The following is a 19914-nucleotide window of genomic DNA, read 5'->3' as shown; positions in this document are numbered from 1 at the left end:
GTGGCGCGCGCTCACAAGCAAACAAGAACGCATCCCATTCAATGGTCGTGGAAACTCTCTGTCTAAACCATGGAGTGAGGAAGCGCGGCAGCAGCGGCGAGCGAATTGACCTTCGCGCTGCCTCTCGTTTCAACGCGAACTAAGTGGCGAAAAGACTGCGCACACGACGCTATCAGCACTCACTCCCCATCGTAGATCGCCTCCAAAATAAATGCCGCGTGGCCGCGCCCTACGCAGTCGCTGTCGAAGCACGACGCCCCTCTCCCCCGCCCCGGTGTGAAGCGCGCGACGAAAGACTGCGTGCTTCCTCCCCGCTTTCCACGCTTGCATGGGCGACATTGAGCCGCCATTGTCGGCTCACCCTCGCACGCTTTGATTCACACATACAACATACAGTGCGCGGGGACGATGTTATCACACTTGGACTCTATACGGGGCATTACGGCGACACCGACGCCGACGGCAGAAATGCGCTTGGAGTGTCATATAATAGCTATCGCAATAAAATTGAACAAAACATAGAATAAGTTTCTCTAATTCTGTACATGGATGACACAGAACACATAGACGAACATGCCGTTTCGTGCAAAGTGTTGTACAAAACCATGAGCAGGGAAAATGAACTCCTAATTAATAGTCAAACCAATACAATATTATGCTTCTTGCAATTCATGTCCAGAAATTTGAGACATGCACCACTCGCGCCATCTGTCGGTGGCAGGTGGTCACCGCCAACGCCTGCCCTGAGTCAAAAGGGATCAGGACTACTTCACTTACATGCTGTGAGGTCGCATTACTCAATTAGAAAAGGATTTCACAAATTATCTACAAAGCAACACTTCGTTGTACACCCAGGCCTATCAAATATAAGTTATGTCATGTTCTCACTACCTTAAAAATTTGGCTTTGGTGCACTAACTTTTCTGGGTTCAACGGCCACTTTGTTGCACCATTGGAAACTCCATATAGAAGTTTATATATTGAGACTAGAGAAATGCGCTTTCATCAGCCCAAATCATCCAAACTACGTAGTAACTATGACGAACTCTTCATATATGTGAAGTTTGGTTGATTACGCAATGTTTCTGAGAATAAAAAAAAAGTACCTTTGTAAAGCTACATTGAGTTGTGCTGCTCAGCATGAGGTCGCGGGATTGAATCCCGGCCACAGCGACTGCATTTTGACAGAGGCGAAAAGCGAAAACGCCCGTGTACTTGGATTAAGGTGCACGTTAAAGAAACCCAGGTGGCCCAAATTATTCCGGAGCCCCCCACTACGGCGTGCCTCATAATCAATCAGATCGTAGTTTTGGCACGTAAAACTCCATACCAATAATAATAAGAAAAGCTGCACTGCAGTGAAGCCACTTTACAGAGGCATGTGCCTTTTATGAGATCACCAGACGTCCCAAAACACATGAAATTTGGAACGATTTTATGTAAAGTAGCGTATGTGAAAGGTGAAAACATATTTCGAAAACATCACGAGGTAAACAAATTTTTGCAAGTGAGATTCGCTTTCTTCGAAATTCTTCGAATCTACCTAACAGCAAAGCTCTTGCGTAATGCAGTAAAAGGAACGCATAGAATAGAGGTGCGAACGAACAAGGTGAAACAAGTTTCTCGGCAAACAGTGAATAAAACAGCAGGTCCCAGATAGGAGGTATTAAAGAGATGCAATGACCACTATGAAGGCGAAAAAAAAATGTTTGAGTTACTTAGGTTGCGGAACATGCGGAGTAAACCCGATGTCCCAAATTCCTGGGTATGTAAGGGAAAGTTGCTCATCTAAGACGCCTTTCGCTGTCGTCATTAGTAAGTGTTAATTCTGCAGATCTTCATGTTAAATGTACATTGCTATTACTGCTGCAATGCTCATAAGGTGTTTTCCTTTAAGGTGTATGAACCTGCAGTTACTAACCTTTGAGCCGACTCTTAATTATTTTGGTTGATCTGTCGGTCAGGCCGGGTCGATTTGCTTTTTAGCTGTGAAATACAGGAAGCTTGGCTACAGAAGGAGTCGTCGTCAGACTGTGAAACGTGGTGCATCCTATCGCTACCAAAAACAACATTACTAACTATAAAGTGACATCCTCTAATATACGAATGCAGTATATTTAATGCACAATTGCACTCAGTTGACATGCAAAAGCGTTCATTACTGCTAAATTAAAAGCTAATACGCTGATCAACTTTCCTCCAAAAATGACACCATTTCGTACAAAAAAATGGGGAGTTTTGCTCGAAAGTGAAGCATTAAAAGAAATAGCTAAGCTTAGCCTGGCGCTATACTTCCTTGCACGGTGTTCTAACACTGTGCAAAGGTGACATGGCGCAATGAAGCACGCGAGACAGCTGCTGCTGCGCCTCAGAACCGTGCCATGGGAGATACCAGGCGTGTCCCAACGCAGGTGCAATGAGGAACGCCGCAAGAGGCGTTATAGGTGTCGCACATCGATGGTGCACGAGATGATACTTTGTTAGCTTAGACAGACATTTACTGTCCCTTCCGCTCAGACAAGCGTATGCACCACGGTGTGGTACGGACAGAGCCCCTCAGCACAAACGCTAATGTGCTTGCGCAACGACATATCAACAGCGAAAGCTAGAACGCTGCCCCGACTGCGGCAGAGCCGATTAAACAGATTGTGACGGTATGTTCACTTGGCTTAATGGTTCTTACAGCCAAATGCACTGCGCGTCTCCGGAAGTTTTATAACACTTCATGCGCTAAGCCGCGCATGCGCCATCGATACCAGGACAGCACGACTGCTCGAGCGTCGCATAATATATAGTGTCGAATGCAGCTCGAGTGTCCGTATAATTGTTATCGCAATAAAATGGTTTCACCCTTCCTCAGGGGCTACGCGAGTCTCAAGCTTCAGTCATGGAGAGGTTTTATGCGATAAATGCACCAATCGCTGCAGTTACAATAACCTTTGTGAGCGTGCTCCCTTCGTGGCAGTGTGGCATACTGGTGCAAAGCGAAAAAGCTGGCAGTCACTTTAGCATACGCTAAAGAGGATGAAGGCGAAAGCCTGTGCGCTCTCCAGACATTCATTACATTACATTTTCATTTGAATGCGTAGTTACTTCATATTGTTTCCTCCCGCCAAAGGTGGTAGGTTCGAGTGTCCTAATTAACTCCACCTTGATTAACCGTATCTTAATTAATTTTGCCCTAATTAATACCAAAGGTCGTGGATTCGCCTCCCACCAATGGTCGTGGGTTCAAGTGCCTTAATTTAATATATATTTATTAACTGTACATTAATTAGGTTCGCCTTACTTAACACAAGAGGTCGAGGGTTCACCTCCCACCAAAGGTCGTGGGCTCAAGTGCCTTAATTAACTCTATTAGGTGTGCCTTAATCACGTTCGGCTTAATTAACACCAAAGGTAGCGGGTTTGGCTTTCGACCTTCAAGATGTCAATTGGAATAAAACTTGGAGATATGGCCGGTTCGCCCATATATTCAAGTTGGTTCGCTTGAATTTTGGTGCCTTAAGGCTGGACAACAGATTTTCCGACCCATGAGCCATCAATGCTTTTGCCCTAATAAGTTTGTTAAAAATTTTGTTGCAGTCTAGGTCACATCCTATTTTGTTTAGTAAGAAAATAGATTCGGGAAACGAGACCCAGGTTGAAGTCGCGTCAATCACAGAAACACACAAAGATTTAATGATCGCAAATAGTAGGCAATCAGAACTGCCTTCTATAAGTACCCTAAACCAATATTCGCTTCTACATGCGTGAATTTACAACGGATGATGGTGCATTCTTCTAGGACCACAGTGCCCACGTTCTTCGTCATAATGTGTCTGTACCTCTTGCCGCTCATTTCGTCGGGACCGAACGCGAAAGAATACTTCACCAAGATCCACAACGACTTGACTGCACACTGGCTGTTTCTACTGTTGCAAGTGCAAAATTACGCTGTCTCTGCGGACCCCAATGTTGTGAGTTCTGAGAGTGCAAGTTTGTTACTGTACGGATTAACTAGTTTTCTCCTGTCTGATAATTATTTAGTATAGAAGCCGTTCATGGAGTACATATATATAAACAAGGTGGTCGTTAGGAGCTTTTGGTGACTCTGCCTGGCGCGGTCACTCCTTACATAAAATGAATGCATAAAAAATATTTGCAATAATAAATTTCACTTTATAGAGTTCCCAAATCAAAAATACAGAGAGCATTCAAGGTTGTCAAGCGAATGAGAGAGGGACAGTGTAGAACTAGACAAATAAATAAAAAGGGTGTGGGGCCAGGGCGTCCAGATGAAAGACTGGAAAAATATTTTAACGTAAAGAGACAAAGCTCAGTCACAGCAACTGATAAGTTCAGAGTTCAAGTTAAACATCAAGTGCAATCTCGCACAAGTCGAGGGCACAATGTTTCAAGAGTTAATGACTGGCTCGTACGCACAGTTGACAAGTGCAGAGCAAACGCATGAAGTTCTCATATTCTTCCAAGTTTTGGTTAGGCGCCGTCAGTGGGACCTCACTTGGGAAGTACGAGATATTTAAGTGCTTCTCATGACTTCATTAAAGCGCCTTGCATCGTGCGCAGAGGATCGTGTCCGCAAAGTATTACGGCGACGTACGTCTCGAAAATATTTGAGAATTCAAGACCCCAAAAGCCGGCGCGTTTTAATTATCAAAGGAGTTACTGAGCCAGCTATCGAGATGGTGTCACGTGTGGTGGTTGCACGCCCTGCTCATGGTGCCAGAGCCGCTTCTGGAAATGCCCTGCACTGCGAGAAAATAAGGGTAAAAAATAAAGGAGGCAGGTATAGCAAGAGCGGTGATTGCGAACAGAATAGGAGCTGGTCCTCGGTGCCGATTTGGGAAAAGGCAGAAGAGGAATTTCACTTGCGCGTCTTGGTCGAAGCCACAAGTGAAAGCCTCTGCTGCCGATTGGATAGCTCGCCTCATCGCACCACGGCGTCCTAACATTTGACTTGCTTAAATTTCGGCTACCAGTGCACCTCTTTAAAAATGCTAAGTCCATTTGGATATGTGGACTTATCTTTGTCATATGCAGCCTTGTCATCATCGACGTGTTCGAACAGGTTACTAAGCCGGTAAAATTAGCACGATAAGCATTACAAGGCTGCTCTGATAATGGTCTGCGATCAAAGCGAGCGAGCGCCATTGGAAGCGATCGCCTCTGTACACTGTGGCGAGGACAGTCACACAGTACTTGTTGAAAGGGCTCCTTGGGACCACACTCATCACACGTAGCGCTGTCGACCATTCCAGTGCGAAAAGCAAAGTATTTCGGCAGACTATCGAGCTGCAAGCGGTAACCTTGGCTTTGAAATCACCTCGCACTTATCCACAAAAGACGCCGAACGAAATTTGACGTCATCTGAGTAAAAATGAAATTGAAAACGATGTAGATGCGCCAGTCCGAGGGACAGTATCTCAGCCATGCGAGGAGCCAACTTGTGCGATTACGAGTAACTTTCCTGTTTCGCCGAAGCAGCCTGTGTGACACTGCAATTTTGTAGCATGACTGAATATAGATGCATACTCAAAATATGAGGCACGCTGCTGCTCGCACTATGCTCCAGTCTCTTAGAAAGTTCAGAACAAGTTTCAGTTGGGAACAGTGATATGAACACTGGCATGTAAGCTTCAAAAAAGTGTATAAACATTTGCCTATTATTTTTCTTTCACCGCAGCCGCCATTTACGTATTTATGGTATGTGTCCCTGGATTTCCAGTTCTTCCTTCTGTGTCTACTGATGCTACTTCTGGTGAAAAAGTAAGTGACTAACCCTACAATAGGTCTAAGGCGCGTTATATGCATTGCACGAGTCACCTTGCAGTTGTGATCAACTGAGCCCCAATGTCGATCAAACTCACACCAAATAATACAGTTTAACACCTCCGCTGCAAATTTTGCTGGGTGCAAATACCCAAATGTTTAAAATTCGGTGCATCTGGCATAGTTATAGCGTAAATATTTTCTCTGAATATCCGCGTGCTGTTTTAGAGCAAGCTGGTTCATATAAATCTAATTCACACAATTCATTCAAGCTCTCTCAGCACTTTTTGTGGAAGACAAACCTACAGCAGAGTCTCCGAGACAACTGCCCTCGCATTACACAAAAAAAAGAAAAAAAAGAAATTCAGTTGTGTTTCTTTGTTTTTTTTAATGCTCAATAGCTATAGATGATCTATAGGCATGCATAGTTCTGGTTTTAATGCAGATTGGAGGAATTACAAATCGTTAAGGAAGCCGAAGAAACGAATTCCCATCTTCGGGAAATTATCGTAACTTTCTGGTTTCCTTTAGAACATTTCTTTTAACACTGCTGCGCCGTACGTCACTGCAGGCAATTCGTCTTTGCACATATTTTTGCGCGGGCACTCATAAAAAAACTTTGGGTATAGACTGAGTGCTTAGAGGAAAGGTGAGATGTTTATCATTAGGCATATCAATGGGTTTACGATTTGGTATGGTAAGACCTGCAAATAAAGGTGCTTGATACTGTCCTAAAAAAAGATTTTCGAGTCTCAGTTTATGATGAATTTAAAGCTATGGGCAAACATCGAAGGAGTGATATGTAAATATTGTGAAGAATTGACTGCACGTCAATACTTACATACCATATCGCTAGCGCTTGCGAACAATATCAAGGCTCTCAGGTTCGTTTTATTGCGCCGATGCGTTATTGCTAACTATAAGCTTTTTGTTATCGTAGAACCATCGTCGATGACTACACTGAACGTGTACACCCTAGGTTTACTGCGACCTGTACCACGGGCAGCTTATGAAAGGATATTCGGTGTATTGCCGCTAGTGACGACACACGCAACAAGGCGTGATAAAGAAACGACTAATACAGGGCAATGCTTCTTGTCAATAAACACTCATGCGGCATGGTCGCCTTTGCTCAGGCAAGAGAAAAAAATGAATTATTCAGTACGAGTGAGCAGGAACTGCGTCAATAGTACTCGTATTAGGTTGCTGTTTTTAGAATGGTATCTAGAGCGACAATTTATTTCTTTACCAAGTGCTGACGCGCACGAAGTACACGATGTAGACGCAAGCATCACATTCATTGAGGGCCAGAATAATGCAACGATTCTATTTCAGTTCTCTTCTATTAAGCGCTACGTCAATGGTCTGGGCAGCGCTAGCTCCGCATGGGTTATCACCAGGATCAGCCGGTCTTAGTTTGTAAACAAAGAGAAAGAAATAAAATTGAGTTGAAGCAATAAGTATACATTATAACGCCAAATGTATCTATTTCGCCTTCTCTTCATTTACGTAATTTTGGAAGTTCTAATCGTTCCACTCTGTTTGCTCCCTCTTTCAGTAGGCCACGGCTTGCCGTGACCGTTTTCTTCTTCGTTTCATTGGTGGGATGCTCTGTGGCAACATGGCAAGTGGCCGGGAACGAGATGACGCCCTTCGTCGTGCCTCTGACCGAAGCGCCATCGTAAGAAAAATCATTGTTATTCCCTCACTTGGGCTCTTATCAGCTACGCGACAGTGTCACTGCCTTCTGGTACGCCCACACTAGCGACAAAAACGCGCGCGACACGCCGCACGCGGCAAGCGACCGCGCGGCAGACGCGTGCTGGCAAGTCCACAGTCGCGTTTTGCGGCACGCGGCAGCGTCCCGTGGAGTCCCGCGTTGTCTCGTTCCATTCGATACTTCTCGCGACAACGCGCTCTCCGTTCTGCCCATTTCGTCTTCCATCGGAAGTGTCTGTGTTTTTTTGCGCCACTGCCGGCCACGCTCAGGCATGTCGGATACGGACGAGGAGCTACTGGTGACTGTGAACACTATAATACTTGTTTGTTCTTTACTTGTGCGACGCCGACGTGCCAGACAGCGGACGAGAAAGTTTTGAGTGCGGTACAGGGACACTGAGGGCAAGGCGCGCACTCTGCTTCCCCACCTTCACCAATTACTCACCTGTCATGCCAAACTGCTGTCCATAATGTGCCAGCGGTTGGCGCGCAGCTCCTTGTCCGACGCTCGATTTATCATAGAGGTACGCATATCCGCGAACGGTTTCCAAAAACGCCTCCATTGCGAGGCGAATTCTTCGTCGACGCCTCAGTGGCGGTGTGGTAAGGCTTAACAAAAACAGCCCCCTTGACTGGAAATGGCCTCTGAGATTTTACGGCGCGCGTGTCACTGTTCAGTCTCAGAGCCCATAGATTATGATTCTTTGCTTATGCGACAGGTGGCGCCACAACAGCGCGGCTCGTAAAGCGGCTCGCTTCTGATTGGTGGACGTTTCGCGTCTGCCGCGAAAAATGGGTCTCGCACCCATTCGCGCGTTTGCCGCGCGTTGCTGCCGCTTTTCGTGAATCTTGTCGCGCGCGACAGCACCGCTCGCCGCGCGCGTTGTGTCGCGCGCGTTTTTGTCGCTAGTGTGGACGTACCATTCGACAGAGACCTACCACAATTGCGTGAAACGTTCGTTGGCTTCGCCTGGCTTACGTATAAACGGCATCAACCTGGTTCATTAAAATGCGGAATCAAACCCCCCGCGATGGCTGAGTGGATATGGCGTTCTGCTGCGGAGCAGGTCGTCGCGGGTTCAACTCGCGGCGGCTACATTTCGATAGTAACGTAATGCCAAGTTCTCTTCTACGCCCTTTTGGGTTCACGTTAACGAACACTTCAGGTAGTCGAAACGCACGTACAGAGAGAGACCACACATATAGATGTAAGTAGTTTGTCCCAAAACCACTTGGGCGCATTCAGTGTCGTACCTTTCGTACGTATTTTTTACGTGCTTTGTTTGCGAGCAAAGTGGGGCCGCCGAATTTGGGGCACAAGGCGGCGGCTCAAGGCTATAGGACCCTCATAATTAAGACCAGCCAATACTCTTGGGTAAATTGGTGCCGTGCCTCATAATATGCACCAAGCTACTACACACAGCTCGAGGTGGTGCTATAGCTTCGTGCACGTGGCTCGATTCAAGCGTTTGCTGCACAAAATTACAGGATATTCGTTGTCGCACTGCTACTGAGCACCACGCACTGTTCAGTGTTTCTTTTTTTTTTCCTAATCTAAACATCACTGCGGGCCGCCTATTGGTTTTTCGACACACGCGCAAAATTGATATAAAATCTCGCCATTCAACAGGCACCACTCTTAGACGTAATTGCAGTCTTTGACTTCGGTGCGTAAAATCGTGCGATTTGTCTTCAGAAAACAATCGAACAAAAATAGTTTGGTGCTAAATACAGGGAGCTCCAAACTCATTCTATTAGCGCTAAACAAAAAAATAAATTCTGGGCTTTAACCTCCAAAACGCCCCGATGGGTTGTGAGGGATGCCATAGTGTAGGGCATTGGATCAATTTTGACCAGATGGGTTTCTTCATAGTGCGCCTATATCAAAGTACACGAGAGCTCTCGCATTTCTTCCTCATATAAATGGGATCGCCGCGGCCAGATATCGAACTGTATACAACCTCGTGCTATGTACTAGAGCGTCACGGCCATTGAACCATTGTGGCAGGTCCACCTCAAATAGCAATTCGACGTTCTTACTCGCCCAGTGAGCGCATAGGCGCACTCTACCTTCTGCGAGATTCCCTTCTACACTTCTTGCTGATGCTTCATCTCGACATGATCGCGTGAATGAATGAAGGGACATGTAAAAGCACCCTCGGAAGTTGGAGCAGTCAGGTATTCATGAATAACTATCAGAAAAAAAGGCTGTTCTTCAAGTTTCTCAATATCTTATTTCTCCTAAGTTCTTTCAGCGCTATTAATCATGCATGCTTCGTCTGGAGGCTTAATCACTAGGCGCACTGTACTGGCCCATCTTTTTTCTTTAGGTCCTTTGTGAACTGTGCGATGGCGAACTTGTCTGGTATCTGCAACGAGCTGCTCGTGGTATGCGTGGTGTCATAGTGTGGACAGTAAACTCTAGAAAGCTGCGTTGGAATATTGCAGTGGTTGCCGCTTCACTGTGGTATCCATATACATGATCAAGTGGACGCAGCCGCCCGATCTGCCCACGACATGGTCAGCTGTGTTGCTATCCCTCTTTCTAGAGCCAACACAGCGGAAAAAACTTATCGCGCTTGCACGCAACCTAACATTGTATCAGTGGAATTTAAACATGCTACTCCATGGCTTTGAGTAGCGATTCAAATGCGTACTCCTTATCATTGGAATGACAAGCAGCCCATTTTGGAACTTCTGCAGGGGCAACGAAAAGATCACGCACATTCTTTGCGAGGATCTTCGTTTAAAGAGCAAAGTGGAGCGCTTTGAGCCACCCTACACCAGCTGGACAAGCACTCACTCACAGAAAGCAAGATTCTTAGACACGGGCATACACTGACATCAATGCTAGCAGCTTAAAGGCACTGCAGCGTTGCCTAAGACATACCGGATTCTGTGACAGATAATGACTGCACGTGGTGTGATGTATGCCTCAGCGGAACATTGGTACTGTGTATGACTAACCGGCACCTCACAGACTATGTGACAGCGGCTCAAAGGCAGTTCTGTATTGTCGATCCTTCCATTTTAATCCGCTCGCATTAGGAGGAGTTGAAGTGGAAAAAAGTGTATTTATGTGAAGTCTGGGAAGCCGGTCACGTGGTAGAGAGGGCATGGGAAAGCTTAGAAGAGCATGTATGTGTAGGTATATACATATATATATATATATATATATATATATATATATATATATATATATAAATTAAAATATATATAATATAATATAATATAATATAATATAATATAATATAATATAATATATATATATGTTGTAGAGTTGGATTGGAACAGTATAGTGGGTTGTCCTCTTCAGCGCTCTTGCTCGGAAAACGCTGCTCGTGCTGGGAGTCCGTACCCTGCTCTAACGGTCGGTCCCGAACGCTGGTGACTAATAAACGCCTTTACAAGTGGTGGAGGGTGCTTCGGCCTACAAAATCCATCCTGGAACTTCGATTCCGTACACTACGCTCGTCCATGCCTGAAGACGCATCCCGGCAAACCCCTCCTACTCCATCCCAGCAAGTGCCTCTTCCGTCCATCAAGTGCTCTGGTGTGCTTCGCCACAGGGTCCCTGCCATATTCAGCGGCGCGGACGACACCGACGAGGAGGACTGGCTCACGACATATGAGGCGGTAAGCGTCCACAACAAATCGGACGACCCCGCAAAACTGAGCAACGTGCTCTTCTATCTCAGAGGTATGGCCAGTTTCCGGTACAACAACCATTAGTCGAATTTTCTGACGTCGTCCTCCTTCAAGACCTCTTTAGTGGCTGTGTATGGTCGCCCTGCTGTGCGCAAGCTGCGTGCGCAATCACGCTTGCGAGAACGTGCACAGCAACCGGGTGAATCATTTACCAGCTGCATTGAGGATGTTCTCGACCTGTGTAAGAGAGTCAACGCGACGATGCCAGAGCCCGACAAAATCGGGCATGTCATGAAAGGGATAGAGGACGATGCTTTCAACATGCTTCCTGCAAAGATTCCTCAGTCTGTGACCTCACTTTATGCCAAAACTACGAGAAGCTACGCAGGTAGCGCTCGTTAACACGTCGCCCTTCCTCGCGCGACGAACACATTGCTGGTTTGGCTACCATCTCCGACTATAGTCAGCGCTGCTTGCAGAAATTGAAGTGTTCGTCCGGGAAGAAGTTACACGCCAGCTCTCCTTGATGACCTTCGCTCAGCCACGGCGTATACAACAGCCTGCCTCAAATATACGCCTACGCTCCATCGCGCGATCGCGCAGGCAATCTCCGAGGTCTGACCAGCGCCATCATTTTCCTGCGGCTGCTCCGCTAAGCTACGCTGAAGTTACCGCGCGGACCCAACTACTCTCTCCAAGTATGCCTCTCCATTATGCCGACGTCGTGGCTAGGCCCCAACTGCAGCCCGCCATGCAGTCATTTCAGCAGCCGTCCTGTACTACGCGTCCTGTGACATGGATGGGACCTGCCGCAGCGAACCGGTGGCGTCCTCCTGACAACCGGCCCATGTGCTTCACGTGTGGCTAGGCTGGTCCCGTCGCACATTTTTGTAACAGTGTGCCGCCGCACCACCCGTGACTAGCCAGCCCGACCGTCCATATGACCACCACTCGTCGGCTATGTCGCCGAGGTTATGTCGCCTCGTCGTCGCTCTCTCCCGTCGATGCGATATCGCCCCGTCACTCGGGACGAGGAAAAATAATCGTCGCAGTCCGAGAGGCCAGGGCTGCGGCACCGTCGAAATGTGAAAATCTTGACCGCAGTCCCTCGAACGTAATCGCAATGTTTGTTGACGGTGTTCGCGCATCTTCACTCCTGGAGACTGGAGCCACCGTATACGTTATGGACGCTAAGCTTTACCGTATACTTCGGAAAGTCACGACTGGGTTGTCCCTCCGCACAGCCACTACTCAAAATATTCACCACTTAGCGGCTTGCACTGCTCGTGTTGTCATTGCCGACATTCTATACGCCAAAGAATTCGTAATCCTTCTCTCGTGCTTCCATGACGTTATCCTCGACTGGGATTTTCTATTGCGCCACACTGCCGTTATCCATTGCGCACAGGACGAAATAGAACTTTGGCCGCTGTTAGATTTGCCGCTCACCGACAATTTTTCGCTTTCGGGGAAACTACTTGTACAAGCCGACTCCCACGTTCCCCCGAACGCGTCAACGGTCATGCCCATGTACTGCAGCGGAATCTCGGACACTGGTGCACAATTGGCTCCATCTGACCGCTTTTTCACTCGGAAAGGTCTGCTCCTACCTTTTGCGACAGTGTGCATCACACAGGGCTCCAGTACCATAATCGTTTGCAATCCGTTCCCATACCCTATGATGCTGATCCGAGGGGAATGTCTTGGCAATGTAGAAGCGATCGAGGACGTGCAAGTTAGGAACGTGCCCGATGACCGTTACTGCATGTACTAGTTCCAGTGCGCTCAGTACTGTTTCTACGCGGGACCCATCGCCCAGTGATGTGTTCGGTTCTTCTATTACCGATGACCTTACATCGGTCCAGCGGTCTCAGCTTTTATGCCTCTTAGAACAATCTCGTTCTTCTTTCGTCGTAGCGCGACCTTCCCTGGACCGGACGTCAACTGTGACTCATCGGATCGGCACTGGCTTGCAACCGCCATTTCGCCAACGTCCGTATCGTGTACCACCTGCAGAACGTCGCGTAGTCAACGAACAAGTCGACATGCTTCGCCGCAAGGTGATACGACCTTCCAAGAGTCTATGGGCATCCCCTGTTGTCCTTGTTACGAAGAAAGATGGTTCTGTGTGGTTCTGCGTGGACTACCGACGCCTCAACAAGATCACCCACAAGGACGTCTACCCTCTCCTGCACATAGACGACGCGATTGACTGTCTACAAGGCGCAGAATTCTTTTCATCCCTAGATTTGCGCTCAGGGTATCGGCAAGTACCCGTGGCTGACGCCGATCAGCCGAAGACAGCTTTTGTCACACCCGAGGGCTTATACGAATTTGAGCGAAGGCCTTTTGGACTTTGTAATGCACCGGCAACTTTCGAGCGCATGATGGACAGAGTTCTCCGCAGCTTGAAGTGGCACAAGTGCTTGTGCTATCTTGACGACGTTGTAGTTTTTGCTCCTAACTTCACCACTCACCTTCAACGGCTCCGGTGTGTTTTGACTTGTTTAAGAAACGCTGGCCAACAACTAAAGCTAAAGAAGTGCCGATTCGCAGCTCGGCAGCTGACAATTCTAGGTTACGTGGTGTCCAGGGATGGAATGCTCCCCGATCCAGTCAAACTTCGGGATGTCGCCGAATTCCCTAAGCCAACGTCCGTCAAAGAATTGCGCAGCTACGTAGGTCTCTGTTTTTACTTCAAACGCTTCATCCGTAATTTCGCCGCCATCATATGGCCCCTGACTAAGCTACTTAGAAGCAACGGACCCCGCCCTTCGTGGTCGTCCAAGTGTGACGAGGCCCTCACAGAGCTCCGTCGTTCGCTAACGTCTTTACGAATTTTGCGCCATTACGACCTGACTGCCTTTACCGAGGTGCACACAGATGCCCGTGGTGCTGGCCTCGGCGCCGTGCTTGCCCAGCGCAAACAAGGGTTTCCTGAGTATGTCGTAGCTTATGCAAGTCGTACGCTTACGAAAGCTGAAACCAATTAAACTGTGACAGAAAAAGAATGTCTGGCCATCATTTGGGCTCAGTAATACTAAGTTCCGGCCTCATTTGTATGGCCTTCCATTTGATGTAGTCACGGACCACCACGCACTATGTTGGCTGTCGTCCTTGAAAGATCTCTCAGGCCGTCTTGCCCGATGGGCACTTCGCCTGCATAACTACGATATCCGCGTGCTGTACCGCAGCGGACGCCAGCATTCTGACTCCGATGCCCTCTCGCGCTCTCCCTTACCTGACAACAATGCCTGCTGCTCACTCTCCCAGTTTACCTTATCTTCGCTGGACCTTATGACCATCGCTTCTGAGCAGCGCAAGGACCATTGGGTTGCCTTCCTTATAGACTTAGTTTCTGGTTCATCAGCACGACCAACCACTTGCGCGTTGCGTCGTCAAGCTCACCATTTCGCCATTCGCGACAACCTATTTCATCGGCGCAATTATAACCCCGACGGGCGCCAGTGTTTGTTAGTAGTACCTCGCATTCTGCGTTCCGAGATATGCGCAGCTTTCAACGCCGATCCACAGTGTGCACACTCGGGAGTTCTCAAAACGTACCAGTGCCTTCTACAGTGGCACTACTGGCGAGGGATGTACAACTACGTTCAGAAGTTCGTTCGCTCTTGCACCGATTGTCAGCGCCGAAAATCTTCGCCCCGCCTCTCGCTAAACATCTTGCAACCTTTAGCTTGCCTTACCCGGCTGTTTGGGCTCGTCGGCATCAATATGCAAGGGCCCCTTCCCCTGATATCGGCTGGAAACCGCTGGGCCATTGTGGCAGTCGACTACGCCACGCGATACGCCGAAACTGCCGCCCTCCCGGCAGCTACAGCGCGCGATGTTGCCTTCGCCCCTTCCTGCTTCATGGATTCATCCTGCGTCATGGGCCATCTCGGATACTGCTCAGTAATAGCGGACGTGCCTTCCTGTCCGAAGTAGTTGAAGCCATTCTTAAAGAGTGACACGTTGTTCATCGTACAATTACGGCGTACCATCCTCAAACCAATGGCCTTACGGAACGCTTCAACCGTACGCTCTACAACATGCTTGCAATGTACGTCGCCTCCGACCACACAAATTGGGACGTCATTCTGCCCTTCGTGACGAACACGTACAACACCGCTACTCAGACAACCACCGGCTTTTCACCATTTTCCTTACTGTACAGGTCGGCAGCCGTCGCACACCATCGACACAATTATGCCGTGCCGGCCGGATGCATCTGGATGTGTTCCCATTTCTGACACGGCAAGACATGCTGAAGAGTGCCGCAATCTCGTTCATTCATTCATTCTCGCTCGTTCATTCCGCTGCAGCTGGTCTCTCTTTAAAACTACACCCAGGTATGAAGGGCCCTACCATGTCGTCGAACGCGCATTCCCCGTGAACTACGTGATCGAACCCGCTGAACCGTTTTTGGACGTGCGCCGTCGTGGACGAGACATTTTCAACGCCAACCACCTCAAGACCTACTATGACCCACTCATAGTGACAAGCTGTTAGGTCACCGGGTGGCTCCCTTTTTGTTCCCGGGGGTAATTGTAGAGGAGGATTGGAACGGTATAATGGGTTGTCATCTCCAGCGCTTTCTAGTGGGTCGTTCTCTTCAGCGCTCTTGCTCGGTAAGCGCTGTTCGTGCTGGGAGTCCGCGCCCTGCTCTAAAGGCTGGTCCCAAACGCCGGTGACTAATAAACGCCTTTTATATATATATTATATAGTGCAACTGACGGTGGCCTACTCCGGGCCACCATCGGTTGCACTTTGCTTCTCGAAGAGACCAGACATTTGCCGAGTGAGGTCCTGAACAACATTTTGCAATGTACAAGGTGAACGCAGTTTAAATCGCGGATTCGGGACCTCAAGAAGTGCGACGTAGTGGCAACGCATTTCTCTCGCATACACCGCTGAATCGCCACTGATTTTTTTCTCTTATATTTCGCTACTAGCTAAGCAGCTCTCTTATAAGACGCTAACACAAGGCTCTCGATACCTTCGTCCGTGCGTCTGCATACCAAACCTATGAGATATACAGTCTTACAGAGGCGAGTGGGGAAAACCTTATAAGCTCTGCCGGACACACTAATGCAGATTTATGGCATGTTAACAGAATATGATATTGCCAAGTGCGAGCGAAATTGAGCCTTTTCAAAATTGTTTGTGATGAAATTAAAATACGCAAAATTTACTGCACACTTATATGCCGCGGCAGCAAAGGTGTCCCTCGCCAACAGATGGTGCCACAACTTTTTGCTCGCCGAGGATCCCGAACATTGCGCTGATTACGCTAGTGCCCCGTGCTATTGGCGGCGTACTCTGATCTGTTTGAGTGAATGATGAATGCTTCATCAGCGCACATGATTTCATTCAAAGGAAAATAAAAAATGTCATTTGTAAGCTAACTTTAAGAACGAACGAAGTCACTACCAATGCCCACGGAGGAACATTTGTATGCAGTGCACCCGATGGCGTCGCAGCAGACGTGACGCTCAAGCTTGGCGCAGCATAGCACCGGCCACTATTCTACAATTTTGATATTGCATTGGAAAATTAACGGTAAAATTATTTTGGAATAAATGAACAGGATGAACAGCAAACCAATTGTAGGCGCTGTCGGTGGCGCTGATGCTAGCCCAGCGTGAGCATTACATTATGTAGAGTCTACATCTGTGTTGAATACAAGAGTAGCGTCGCCCGGCGGATGATGGCGCGAGCGGCACATGGAAAACCGAAGCGCGACATTGACCTTTGTGGGAACTTACATAGAAATGCTGCATGCCGCTCCTTTCAACGCCACATTGACTTTTCGTTTTTTTTTTTCCTTGGCTTCTCGTACACCTCCGCAGCTGCTAAGCAGTCGCAGCGGCAGCCGTCAGACTTTTCACTAACACTCTCTGAGGTTTAGGTCGAGCTCTTGCTAGTTACCAACAGTATTTTTCTTTTATCTCAAGAGCAGTTCTTCAAATTCACGTCCAACTCACGACGGAGCCTAAATGCGGAAGAACGAAGCTCAGAGTAAAGCTAAACAGTTATGGCTGCTCGGATGATGCTGACTGAAGCCGTTACATTGAAATCTTCGAAGCAAAGCACTCAGAAAAAGGTCCTGTACACCAGCTACTACTGCCTATGCAGATATCACACACAGCATGACAAAGGCAGCGCATCTTCGAAGGTAAAGTGACCTTAGGTAATATACAGTACGGTGCATTAGCGCAAGCTCTTGCGCCAGTTGGTGCATGATGAACTTGAAAAAGTAGGGTACCGGGGGACAACGGGGGGTCCGTGTCTGACACCTTTTCCTTGTGTGCGCGTCCTTTGTGTTTCGCTGGCACCCCCCCCCCCCCCATTTTCAAGTTCATACAGTACGGGTCACACGTTCCAAACTCAGTGAACAAGATCGTCTCATTCGGTAATGTGTTTTTCTTTCTGCAGGACCTTCCTGAGGACTCGTTCCTACTACTTTTTTTACCCGTACTACCACGCCGTGTGCTGCTTCAGTGGGTGTTTAACGTATTTCGTTGCGGCGATCTTCAAGGAAAGAAAAATACCCAATGTTAGTACTCTCCTTCATTTCTCTCCTACAGCTTCTCAGCCAGGCAGGCTGCGAGAGAGCGTAAATTGAGGAGCGCAGTTCCTGTGGTATTTGGTGCCGTATGGTGCAACAGTTTAATTTTCGTTCTTTTCACCAGGGTGGTAGCTTGGAAGAGTCAGTGATGCATGATTTTCAATATACAGCGCACACTTGGGCGATGCACAAAGATTAAAAAGTGTGCATGTACCATATTGTCATTATGTGTCATCTCTGCGCGCGCTGTGAACACCTTTTAGACAAAACTAGTCTAGGAGGTGTTGGCGCTGTACGTTGAAATTATTTTTGCGCTCACGAAACTACTACTCCATCACGGGAATCAGGTATATTAAGAAACGAATACAATCGGTGGGAGGAACCCTAGAAAAATACAGCCTCTGTTTTGCGCTATTCCACGAAGTTATGAAGGGTCACACTGAAGAGTAGGAAAAACTACGCGAGGGGAAAAAGGGTGTCGTTCAAGTAAAATAAATAAATAAATAAATAAATAAATAAATAAGGAAGAAAAACACGGAAGCAACGCAGTAAAATTGTTTTTTTTTCTTTTCAATGTTAAAAAATACCTGAAAGGAAATTTCCTGACAGTGAGTCCCCAAATGATAGCCTGGATCTGTGGGCTTGTTTTCTAGTATGCGCATAGGAAAGCATGTATAAAGAAGCATGGAATACTCTAACGGCTAAATGGTGATGATAGCAAAGTGCGCTTGCACAAGAATATGACACACGAATTCTTTCTCTCGTGGCCCAAAAAAAAGAAAGAAAAAAGGCGGGATGTGTAGCTTGATGGAAGCGTTTCATTTTGACATTGTCTGTTACGATTCTATTCACAATTAAAACTGCAATTTAAAGGTGGTTAATTATCTTTCATTCACTAGTTGAAGGCAGGGGACTACAAGAGTTACTGGCGCTTTCTCAGATGGAGTTCGAAAACATGCATTTGGTTTTATTGGCGTAGAATGAACTATCTTTCTTTTAAATCTACGTGCATGATAGTTCGGACACCCAGTATTTTTTTTGGTGTAAGCATGTCATGCGGATTTAAAAACTAAGATGTCAGATTTACTACACAGCAATGTATTTTTAAAAACTTGCTTGCCCGCTTGCTTCACAATTAATAGAACATTTTTTTTTCTTCCACTTACAACCATAGTGTTTTATTATTCTTTTTAAAGCTTTAAGAGTGATTTAAGCTTAAAAGAATCATTGACGCCTACCAAGTCACACTAATGATAACTTCTGCAATGGCAAATGATGAGATTTCTTTGCATAAAAATAATTTGAAGTACGCTTCACTACTACTAAACGTGATAAATCTTGGTGTTACTTAGAATAAACCACTCTCAATGAAAATTTCATATATTAGGCAGCAAAAAATGACTTGATTTATGTATAGCGAATAAGTGGAATTGCAAGTGAAACGTACACATAGTAATCAATTCCACACGATTTAGTTGAAGCACGATCATGCCACTGAGCCATGAGATAGTACTTCGGTTTCAAAGCTTGTATATGTAACTTATTTGGCGTTGTGTTCTACAATTGAGTGCGGGGAACGGGGTTGTGCTGTGATTCATGTGAGGTTTTTAGGCCTCAGTATTATAATATTAGCAGTCGAAAAGTAATATCGAGAATAATTTAACAATACTAAGCGCGCATGTACCGAGAGCAGGTGCAAACGAATGAATATCCGTTGATTCCGACCGGAGCGTAGCAGACGACAAGTGCCAGTCCTTTTGCTGAAGTTGCACATGATGATGATTACGATTTATTGGCATCTCCTAAATAGTTGGTGGTGATGATGATAATGATGATGATGATGATTATGATGATTTGTTGACGTCTCCTTTCAAACGGGGTGGTGACAAGTAGTCCCCTAGCCTGCTGGCGAACAGCAATGGTAATGCTGTTTGCCGCGCCACCATCGGTGATGTAAAACATGAATGCTTTGCAGCAGTGCGCTAGTAAACTCACTATTTCTCTTTCGTCACTTTCATTGGGTTAAATATCTGTACACTGAGTTTTCAGCGGCTCGTGCGCGTATATTAGGAGGTATGATGATCTAATCGACTCTTTAACGAAGCACATCAGTGCAAAACTAACTTCGTCGCAGCGTAAACGTGATAACAGCTGCCCAGCAGACGGTTGCTGGCATCTTAAGGATTCTCTCTAAGCGCCTCCTTGCC

At 47.0% G+C, this 19914-nt stretch overlaps 1 protein-coding gene across 1 annotated transcript in view; it reads left to right on the top strand.

Moving 5' to 3' along the window:
* Nucleotides 1-19914, top strand: part of LOC135899363 (nose resistant to fluoxetine protein 6-like) — an 82500-nt gene that overhangs the window by 54564 nt on the left and 8022 nt on the right. Inside the window, exons 10-13 of the mRNA XM_065428614.2 lie at nt 3788-3959; nt 5687-5769; nt 7331-7453; nt 17575-17695. Of these exons, the coding sequence (XP_065284686.1) occupies nt 3788-3959; nt 5687-5769; nt 7331-7453; nt 17575-17695 (499 nt within the window). The remainder of the gene's footprint in view (nt 1-3787; nt 3960-5686; nt 5770-7330; nt 7454-17574; nt 17696-19914) is intronic.

This window comes from Dermacentor albipictus, chromosome 1 (genome assembly GCF_038994185.2).
Source record: "Dermacentor albipictus isolate Rhodes 1998 colony chromosome 1, USDA_Dalb.pri_finalv2, whole genome shotgun sequence".
Taxonomy (NCBI): Eukaryota; Metazoa; Arthropoda; class Arachnida; order Ixodida; family Ixodidae; genus Dermacentor; species Dermacentor albipictus.
Note: the sequence above shows the minus strand (reverse complement) of the source record. Positions and strands in the feature narration are given on the sequence as shown.